General features: G+C 42.5%; 1 protein-coding gene across 1 annotated transcript in view; it reads right to left on the bottom strand.

Moving 5' to 3' along the window:
- The window catches only part of SCNN1D (sodium channel, non-voltage-gated 1, delta subunit), a 9,890-nt gene extending 6,639 nt beyond the window's left edge, over positions 1–3,251 (bottom strand). Inside the window, exons 1-3 of the mRNA XM_009889665.1 lie at positions 2,932–3,251; positions 1,821–2,073; positions 130–323 (exon numbers count right to left, since the gene is read on the bottom strand). Coding sequence (XP_009887967.1) covers positions 130–323; positions 1,821–2,073; positions 2,932–3,251 — 767 coding nt within the window. The remainder of the gene's footprint in view (positions 1–129; positions 324–1,820; positions 2,074–2,931) is intronic.
- Between the last annotated feature and the right edge of the window lie 8,109 nt (positions 3,252–11,360).

The raw sequence follows: 11,360 nt of genomic DNA, 5'->3' as shown, positions 1-11,360 counted from the left end.
CCTAGGACACTAACTCACTCATAGAGGTAAGTCATGGCAGAATGCTAATATCTAGGTTCCTGGCCCCGTGCTCTAACCATGAAAAGCTGTTCTTTCTTCCAACAATTATTGCCTCAAGAAGTAACATACCTGGGTCTGCAGGGCTCCCCATCATACTGGCAGGAGTAGACCATATCTTCTATTTGCTCCTCATGATCAGAAATGTTGATGATAACTGGGAGCTGGGACATGATATTCATGTAGTGAAACCTGTACCATTCAAGAATTGCATCCATCCCAGATGGATAGGTCTTGTAGAAGCAATTCCCACCTGTGGCATTGCACTGGAGAAAAAGAAGAGAGGGGCCATTCAGCACAGCCAGGACATGACAGCCTAAAGGTAACAGAGATCAGGGGGTAAAGGAAATACTGGATACAGGGACAAGGGGAACCCTTGTTTTTCCATAAAGTGAAGTCTCTGATCATTTCAGTTATCACAGAATCACAGAATAGATGAGGTTGGAAGGGACCTCTGGAGGTCACCTTGTTATGTGCTAAGCACCTTCTGTCCTTGGAGCTGAATTAGGTGTGCTACTTCATCTCAGGGGAATGAGTGCAGGGGAAAAGAGACAGGAGAAGAAAGCTGACAAGCAAACTCAAGTACCCTGGGAGAAGTAAGGACAGGGCTGGTGGGAATTTTCTACAACCCATGAATCATGAACCAACTGAGACACTTTCTTTGTTCTTACTCAGGCGTTAGGTGAACACCCACAGATTCTGGTGAAAGTGTGCCTGCTGAAGGACTTCAGGATAAGGCAGGACGATAATAATCAGGCAAAAATTGCTGGCCCTTCAAGCCACGTCAATCTCTCTCATAGCTTCTGCTCTTAGACCTACGTAAACCCTGTTTTTCGTATGAAGAATCTGAAGCATTTGCATTCTTCTCCAAAGTGACAGATACACATTTATTGTATTCATCCTCTTGATTAGTTGTTGCCATCTTTCATTTTATCTGCAACATTTCTAGTGCCCCAGTACCACAGCATTTAGATACTGAAGGAATCCTCACATGTTGTTTCTCTGTTATTTCTAGGCTCTCCTGCTAAGTCCAGATTTTTTGTGTATTTTTAGAAAGGGGTACAATGATTCCCATAGCTTGTTGCTACCATTCTCTGAGGAACTTGTTACTACCAGAAAGGCTTTACAAGTGGGTGGGCTGTGTAAGATCATTGATTGCTATTGTTTCACTTCACAAGAATCCTGTCAATCGGCATAAACTGTTAGAGGCAGGGATGGACTCTCCTGAAACATCCTCCAAGCTGTCATTACACAGCACTGAAACTAGCTATTTTTTCACATTTTTTGAATGTACCTTGTGAGATCTTTGTCAGGCCCCTGAGTCAACTGTTAGACCTTAATGGCTCTGAGCAGCCTCACCTGGGGCCTCCACCCACAGCCTCCATCTGTGGCCCCAGGAGCTCATTTAAGCTCACCCCGGAGGGTTCAGCCCCTCTTTGGGCTGTGCTGTAGGGCTGCTGCTCTCCAGCTAGGCTGTTGCTGTGCTCCTGCCTCACCGTGGACCTTGTCGATCCAGTGGGCTAACTTTGTGGCCTGACCTTAAACCTGCCTCATCACCACGAACTTGCCTAATGAGCTGGACTCTCGGTTGGACCTGGCCACCATCTGTGCGCTTTCCCTGCTCGCTTGCTCAGGTACTGTGGGATGGGGCCCCATCCTGCCCTGCTGGCAGGGTCTCCCTCTGCCCCTGTCCCCTGGGGAGCAGCCAGTCCTTGCTGCTCCTGTCTGTAGCCAGGTTAAAGTCTTGGAGGACACACACTTACCAGCCTGAAGCCCACGCTGGAATGCTTCCTCCCTGACCTGTTAGTGTTGTCAAACATTCTCAAGAGTGAGAAGTTCTGGCTCAGCTTGAAGCTGGATGTGCTGAGATTGCCTATGTTTGACAAGTCTTTTACACGGATATTTTTGTCATTCATGTGGAATAAGCTGGCTGACGTCTTGATGCCATACAAAAAAGTGATTGATTCCTCTGCCATGCGATCCAATTGAACCAAATGTTCACTAACCAGTTCGAATCTGCAAGGAACAGAAACATCAGCTATTTGTGAATATCCACATTCCTATTAGACAAAAGCACTTTATTTTATGCACCCTCACAGTATCTACAGAAAGGCTACTCTCCTGGTCTCTGCAGACCTTGATGTCTGTGTGAGAAAAGTCAGCAATTATGGTGCCTGTGCTTAGCATGCTCAACTTCAATAAATTAATTTATTAGGAGCTCCAGTAGCTGCATTTCCAGTTGCTGGGTCTTCCACTGAAAACCTCAGAACTTGTAGCTGTGCAGCATCAGCTGCACAAACTGGCCTTTCTGTCAGCCAATTAGATAATTATTCCGAGGAAATTACATAATTCCTTTACTATGTAATTTGAAACTTCTCAATAACTGGGCACTACTGTGTGAGCCTTGTTTGACAAGCAGAGCCACGCAGACTTCCACAGAATTTGTATTGTTTCCTCAAAGACGTTCTGTGGTACGAAAAACCAAGCAGAATCAGCTCTAGCATGCAACATTCCAGAGATGGATAGTTTATTTGGGAATGAATACACAGAGTAGCCACGTTTTTCAGGGAAACACTGTTTTTATCAGAGCGCAAAATCAGTTAGCAGCTTGAACCAAGTCACAAGGTAGAGTTCCCTCTATCCTGAGTCAGTGCATGAAATAAACTGCTACATGCTGTTGCACAATTCCCAACAAGATCTTATCTTAAAACCAGTTTGGAAATAACAATAGTCCCTTTCCACCTCTGTGAGGCAGAGAGACCTCCCTCTACTACCTTCAGCCTGCTCCAGGCTGCAGTCATACGGTTGCTGACCCTTCCTGAACCCTTGTGAGTGTAAAGACATGACCGTGGCCAAGGGGAAAGCAGAGGTTACCTGTACGGGTCCAGATTGCAGATGGTAATTGCTGGAAACATCTTGGGCTCTGAATGCATTGACATGGTCAGGACAACAGGGTAGGCCCAGTACTGGCTGAACATAAGTGCAAATTGCCAGTATAACATGCCAAAGCTGGCAAGTAAAAGCAGAGTCCAAAAAGCTGTTTTCATCCTGTTGCTGTCCGAGCACACAAGGCGGATGGTGCCGTGGATTGTTGTGTTCTTACAGAAGAACTCAAACATATCCTTGAAGGAATCGTAAAACTCAATCAAGCCTTCTTTCTTGTCGTCTTCTTCTCTTGCCACTTCCTGCTCCATCCTCTAAGTCTGTTTCTGTTCAACAAAAAAAGAAAAAAAAAAAATCTTATTAGCTTGTTAGAAAGACCATGGCCAATCTATGGACTCTTGCAAACAGGGCAGCGATGAGTTTGTTGTTAGCAAAAACTGAAAATAGCTGTAAGCTGGCACTCATCTGGCTTTCCAGAGTTTGGACACCAGGAAGTAGCAAAGAAGTCAAGTATTTGGCGTATTGCTGCCTCAGTAGCTTGAGGGATTCCACCACACTTACACTATGACTGCTCTGTTAGTTTGGATAAGCAAAGTTAGTAGTGACTAATACACAAGTTGCTGAGAAGTCTGCAGCCAAAGGGGTGTGTAGTTTCTTCTTTCGAAGAACACCAAGGACCAACACTTAATTCTGAAACATTGTGCTTTGTGCACTAATACAGATCTTTCAAGTGAATGAAAGGGACAAACTAGAAATATTAATTACTACTATTAACAGAAATTTTGCCACGTATCTCTTACATAAATAGTTTCTTCCAGGAATCTAAAAATCTTCTCTTTCTTTCTATTTTTGCAGAAGTGAAAAGAAAGCACAGAAACTGAAAGTCACCCCAGAAGAATGGCATAACTGGAAATCAAAATCCGTATCTCCTTTGTCACAGTAAGTGAAACATTTACTATGCTACTCTCGATAATTTCAGACTTTATGCTGACGAAAAGTATGAACTTTATTTCTTTTAGCCAGCACAGACTGAGGACTTCTTCATGGGTTTTAGTACCACTTTGGGACACGGGACTTAATGTTGACGTACTTCCACTTACTGAACATGACATCGATTCCTGTAATACGTGAGTTTCCAACATTACAGCACTCTGTGAATCACCCTACCTATTATGCTATTAAGAGAAGTTTACTGAGTACAACACTTTGGTCCAACCTTAACTCCAAATAAAAACCTTATAAATACAGTAACAGAGTTTGAAAACAAGACAAGGAGCACACAAATAACTGAAAGAACTGATGCAAGCGGGCGCTTTGATAAGGAGATGAAAGCTCAGGCCCTTTCCTGAGTTATGGGCCTTGAAGCGTTTGGTAGCGGCTCAGTCCGAGGTGCCACTGAGGTTGCCACAGCTCAGCTGATACACGCTACTGCCCTGACCTGCAATGCCTTCACCTTCATCTTCACCCCCCGTTTTAAATGTGGCTTTATTTCAAAGGTTCTTAGAATAGGACTCATCAAAGGAAATGATATCTTAGAGTCACTAACTGCTAAGACTGCCTCTTCAGCATCCCTAGTCATGTCAGAAGGATTAGGAATAATCCTTAAACAGTGAAGACCACTCCAAAAGCTTTACAATACCCTAAAAAAGTGTATCATCTGACAAGGAAACCCAGTTTATCACAACTTATTTTCCCCAAAGGCCATAACACATGCCATGTTTGTATTTTCTAAGATATTATTTAACAATAATACAAAATTAACTCAAAGGCAAATGCACCCCCTTTATACCTTTATAATTAAACATGACAAAGGATTTTTTTTCAAATTTCTTAGATATACTTGCCATTGAATAAGTACAGGCAGCCCAAGCAAAGTGAAATATTAAAAAAAGGGCACGAACAATTAAAAGAAAACATGCGTGACAAAGAATTAGAGTGGGAAATTAGCAATTCCACTTTTCCTATAAAGAAACACTGTTTTCTGCATTGTGCGTATATGGTTAAACTGTTACTCCCACACAGACCACCCAGAGATGGAATACTCTGAACCACTGGTTCCAAATCTTACCAGCCAACCTTACAGCTGAAGGCTTACATCTGAATGCGTTTTGACTATTTGTGGCAAACTCCAGAAAAGAATCCATGGTAGTCTTGCTACCCCCTATTGTTGCACAATTTTCAGATTACATTTTTATGCTAAATCATATGTTCAAACTTTATCTTATTCAATCCTTTCTTTCTCATTTAGATAAGAATAATTGAAAATAAGCCTTGCAGTGTATGTTAAGAAATATATTGGATGAGTCCTTAAATATTTATAGTATTTTAAGATAGAAATTAAAATTGTGTGAGACTAAACCAGGAAAATTTACTTTGTTACTATTGTATTCATCTCACTAGTCAGCCTTGCTCTAATGAGAAAAGGCAAATAATTACCATGAGAGAATGCTAAATCAAACCTATCAAACACACTTTTTATATGTATAATTTTGAACCTAAAAGAACACCTGTAAACATTCAAACCCTGGCTTTCAGACACAATCCACAATTTTCAGCCATTCTGACTTGTTTTTTTAAGGCTGTGGCTAGTTAGTTCATACCATTTGAATCTACATTCTTAAAATAACTAGAAAGAAAAAGCCTATGATAATGTAAAGTAACGGAGGGAATATTGCAAAATGCGCATGTGTACAGGCAACAGAACATCCTCTCTCCACTGGTTTCCCCGACCAGCCTACCACTAATTTATTTAACATAGCAATTGCAGTCAGGGACTTAACAAAACATGTAACAGCAACGGTGACCAATTGCCTGTCCTGCCTGTGGGAAGTGCCTGGAGAGAGGCTGCAGGTTATAAGAAAGTCAGCAGAAGTTATACAGCGGTGGCAAACAAGTATATGTTCATGTATTATCACAGCAACCCAATGCTCAACACATACTAAACACTTACACATGAATGTCACGTAGACAAATATTTAACCATGTGTATAGGTATCTATAGCTACATATCAATCATACATATATACAGAAATACACAGCAAACCAGCTCAGACCAAACTGCAAAACACCCCACTGTACCTTGGCAGAAACTCTATCTTTGAGTGTTTAGAGTAGCCACTAAACTCAGCCTTCGGCTTTGTCCTGACCAGAAGACAAGTCTTGGTCCAGAGGTCTGAGATCTCCTTTTCCACCTGAAGCTCCATGGGAGCTGTCCAGCCTATATGGATCAAATCGATGACATCAAAAGGGGCAGGACTTAAGAAACAGATCATGGAAATTATTCAAAGCATGATGCAGGGAATAATAGGAAGTGAATGAACTGGACAAACTAGTTAACATTAAGGTTACGCTTGAGTTAAAGTTGGTTTGAGTGGTGGTGCTGTGTTCGTTTCTATTTCTCAATGGCTAGGATAGTTTTTTAGCCAACATTTTTATAAATACCTAGGGGATTAATCATGGATCCTGTAAGGTTCTTTCCGCTCTGAACTTTCCCATCAAGGAATTAGCTTTCTGACTTCTTTTGATGGTTTCCGGAGGCTTGCATGATCACTAGTAATTGAAGCCATTAAGGTTTCCACAGGTGTGCTTGAGGAATTACATACCTCAGTGTAATCTGAAATGATCAGCTACTCAGTCTAAGGCACACGTGGCCGTGGATTTCTTCCTGCTTCTCCAAAACTATTGCTCATCTGCAGTGGGCTATCCCATACCCATTAAGAATATAACTCTTCAGATGTCAAGACTTGAATAGACTAAACGCACCGTGATACTCAATTTGAATCAGAACACCCTGGTTTTGTAATACTGCTTAGTTAAGACTTGCAAAAGTCTGCGTACGTAATGCAGAAGGAGATTCAGAATTCTGGGACTGCTAAAACACAAGCATCTCAGATTGCCTGCTTAATTAGTACTGACATCTGCCCAGTTGGAAAACAGCTCTGCATTGGTTTTTCAAGAAGCTTGTTATATGAAAATATTAATACTTGGGGTATGGATAATGTTTGGAGCCCCAAATCAGACCAGCAGAGCTCCTGTCTCCCTTTTAAAATTGGCTGGAACCAGATTTTCTTTTACATTGGAAGTTGCGAAATACTGTCATTTGCAAAGACAATTGAAATTTCTTGTGAAATTGAATTCAAAAAGAAGGGAGAAAGGAAAAAGATCAGGGAAAACACACTCTTCAGTTTTTGACCAATTTCAATCCTGTTTACATTTTTAACAATTGCGTTGTGCTGGATTTTGTTTTAGAAAACCAAAACATGCAGAACCTTCATATCAAATTTGAAAACAGCCAGTATTTTGGGGTGTAAAAATTAAACTTTTGATTAAAAAAAAATAATCCAACTGGGTCTTGAATGAACGGCTACAGCAGAGCCACTTGTCACTGATCAACGAAGAGGTAAGCAGCTAAATTCTTATGAAAAAACTCAGAACTCTGAAAACCTAATTCTGTCAATCCGTTTATTTGTCCCCCACCCTTCTTTCTCTCTTCATTTTATATTGTGCAATAGAAAATGGCAACAATAAATCCTTGACAATGAAATTATTGCACAATGAACATACACAAGACAAATTCTGTTGCTTCATTATGGCTGCAGGCTTCAGTGTAGAGATTCTCTGGCAACACATCAGAACAATACCTTCTGAGCCAGCCATGAATTTTTCCTGCAGGAAATGGAGAAGAACTGGATATGCAGACAACGCTGACCCTCAAGCAAGATACCATTTCTGGTTGCACTTGCTCATTTGTTATCCTGTATCCTGAACTGGGAGGAGAGGGGAAGAGAACTCCTTCGCTGGTTAAAAAGTAAGTTGGTGTTTCTTTCAAAATACAGAAACAGATTATGGAGATAACATTCATGAGAAAGTCCTTTGGGGTTGCAAAAAGGCTATGCTAGAATTATTTTCAGTGGGACAGAAATATTTATTAGTGCTCATAGTACTGTAATGGAGGGAAGGAGTAAGTATATTGCATGCCCTGTACACCAGCAGCAAATGTCAATGGCTGAGTACACCCTCTGGACGAGTTGCGCTTTACACAGAAGGATGTCTCCCACACTGTAAGTTTTCAACCCCCCTTCCCTGAATTACAATTTGTTCCCCAGTTGGGCATAAGGGAATCACAGCCCATTTAGTTGACCAATACAGGTAAACAAAACAAAGGGATCTTGTCATTATGCTTTCAAGCTTTTACATGGCTGTCACATATTAAAGGAACTGTCCAGACTCCACGCTCGACCCTTGGCTCTACACTAGCCTTGATTATTGTGCATACTCACCATGGATGAGAATACAGTTCTCACCCATTTGATAAACTGCTGAAACAGAAAAGAAAACCACGACTGTACAAACATGCCTTTGAATACGTGCCTGTCTTAGTATCCGCACCAGCTCAGAGTAACAGGAGAAAGGCACAAAGAGTATCCTGCAGGCAGAGAGAAGAGCCTTTAGCTGCTTCACATGGCCCAAAGAGTTACCCAGTGAATTAATGTTCCTTGTGGAATGGACTCCGGCACGTAGGGAAATCTACTACCAGGCAATCATTTTTTTTTATATCTTTGAATATTTCCTTACAGTTGGTGCACGTGAAAAAAAGTTTTGTTCGCTACAGAGCAAACCTCTCTCATAACACTGACTTTGGCTGTCATTAGACCCTAAGCAGATGAACAGCACGATGTTCAGCATGTAGAATATTCAGTGCGCCTGCCCCTTATTACATTTGCTGTTGGTAGAGGCTTGAGTGAAAGAGTCACAGAGATTAAACTGGAGAAGCTTAGTGATGATCTCCAGCTAGTCCCTCTTGCTGTGACTGGCCAGTCCTCTAGAGCTCAACTATTAATATTTTGTCCTATCTCATTTTCAGAGTCCAAAACAAGAGGTGCCACACTGTCTGGACTTCTTGTCAGAACACTGAATTGCAGTGAGGTGAGTCTGACCAGACAGATAAGAGCAAATCACACTCTTTTTGGCTTACACAGGAACAAGAGAGGACACTTTAGCGACTCATTCATGAAGACTTTCCTGGTTGGTTGGAAACTGCTTGCACTGAGAAGCTGAGAACAAATTAGCAAACTGAAATGAGACATCAAAATCCCCCCACTTCCAGCAGCCTTCCCTGCCGCCATACCATACTCTAAACTTCACTGTAATTTGCTGTCCACTAACCACACACTGTCTTTCAGTTATTAACTTTCTCCCTTGCTGCATTTGTTTCATATTATCACACTCTCTCACACTTAAGTGTTCCATTACTATTATTCCTCAACTCATCTGTGTCTTCCAGAGATTCCCTACTCTTTTCTCTACACTGTTCTTCAGTCTGTGAGCTGAGAAAAGCAGCTTTGGGCATCCACTTCCTCTAGCAGTGGAAGGGATAGGGAGCAGATCCTGCACCCTCCTGCCTTCAGCAAGCTTTGTAGATCTACAGTATAATCTTAATTTTTAGCAAATCTTGCTTTACTCACGTCACTTGTTCCTGCATGAATGGCGTTTATTCTCCTGGAACGCTCCAGGATACTCTGTCAAACCATCTTCCCACATTTTCTCTCATTACACAGGACACAGCATACCAACCCAGTTTTCCTCTCTCCGAAATCGGTGCGACTTGTCTCCTCTGGTTTTGTGGAAACTCCCTCACAGAGCTTTCTTCATGGCCACTGGATGAGCCAGTCTATTCCTCCTCCTCCCACTCACAGGCAGACAAACTTCTGCGGGCAACTATAGAAAAAGGAAACTCCCAGTGTTTCTTTCCTCTTTGCATCTGTTGGTGGGCTGTGCTGTGTATGGACTTGAACCGGCACGCATCAGGCTCCTGTATTTTTTCCCAGTTCTTACTAGCCAGAACCACCTTGTTGTGTTTTCAAAGCAAAACACAAAATTGTTTCTCTGCTGTCCTACTGGAGAAAGGAGCAGTACTCAGAGGTATTATGGAAGTGCTGACGGCTTGTTCAGTCCTATGCAAGAGGCAGAACAAAGGCAGTCCCTGCCCTGGAGAGCTTTCAAACATTGCTTAATGTCTCCTTTTGATCCTGCCCCAAATGTTGCTGAACTAAGTCTGATTTTCAGGCGTTTTCCTCGTCTCCTGGCATCTCCGTGTTGAAGCTCTGTTCACCGAAATGTCTTCTGGGAATTCCAAAGTTTATTGCTTTGCTTGTGTGATGCTTTGAGCTGTGGCTGAGGGGGATCTAGATCTTGAAACCACAGTGAGCTATGCCTGCAGAAATAGGGATAGCATTGGTGTACCTCGGCGTCCCTTTTGCACTGGTTTGCGTCCAGCCAAAGCAGCTTCAACTGCTGCAGAGGCTGCCAAACCTGCTCAAGGAAGTGGGCAAATGTGCCTTAACTTGTGCTGAGCTCCCTAGTGCTCTGGTTTTACCACCAGCAGTGCCTGAGTTAGCAAGACTAAAGCTCGCTGGCACATCCTTACAAACCCCAGAAATCACAGCAATGAGCACATGCATATTCTGCTGGTCACCAGCCATTTGAACATTCCTTAATTACACCTCTTGTTATGAAGAGGCCCCACGTAACCCCTGCTTTTCGTTAAGCCTCCACCAGAGGCGCATAGGGTTAAAAATGCAGCCTCAGTAGCAAAATCCTGCTTGCTTCCAGTACGACCAAGCATTCATTTCCACTCACTCACCTTTCTGAGTAAGATGTCTGTAGCTGCTCCTGTCATCCCTCTGGGATAACACCTGCTTTTTTGTTTCTCTTCCTGTTCTCGTTTCTTTAGTCACAGGCCTTCTTAGATGATGTTCTGCCTGTTCAGACCTGTCAACCCCTCAGCCAATTTCAAAGATTCACAAGCTGGTGAAATCCTGCTTGCTAGTGGATTCTTTTTTTTTTAATCCTATTCCAGCTCAGACGCAGTAGCTGTAGGAATGCTGACACAATTAGGACTGACAGAGGTTGGAGAACAACAGTAAAAGCTTCTTGTTCTGTGGACATGCAAGACGCAATCATCCTGGAATCACAGATGCCATAACTCCATCACAAATGAAGCCCAAATCTCCCCAAGCAGTTGTCCAATCTCCTGGAGAAAGTGGTAGATAGCACGTCTGGCTCCTCTCTTCTGGCAACAGGCAAGCAGATCTCCCCCAGCGATCCCTACTCCTCTTGGTACCCACGAGAGAGATTGTAATGCAATGCTTGGTAGCAATTCACTGAGGTTAATCAATCCCGTAACTTCAGGCTTTCCTATTGGGAACTAGAACAGATGTCAACAAGAGGAAGAGGTACTACAGTATGGCAGCTAGGAAGGAGGAGAATGAAGAAACCAGGAACAAACTGCGCAAGGGCAAAACAGTCATTAGCAAATCAGTAACTGAAACTAGCTATTACATAAGTGGCTCTGTCAGCTGTCATACCTCTCTAGATGGATGCTTTTTGGGTTAAATGCAGACACGATGCTATATTTTCCA

This window comes from Charadrius vociferus, unplaced genomic scaffold (assembly GCF_000708025.1).
Source record: "Charadrius vociferus isolate BGI_N301 unplaced genomic scaffold, ASM70802v2 scaffold477, whole genome shotgun sequence".
NCBI classification, from domain to species: domain Eukaryota; kingdom Metazoa; phylum Chordata; class Aves; order Charadriiformes; family Charadriidae; genus Charadrius; species Charadrius vociferus.
The sequence above is the reverse complement of the archived record's forward strand: the minus strand, read 5'-3'. Positions and strand labels throughout refer to the sequence as shown.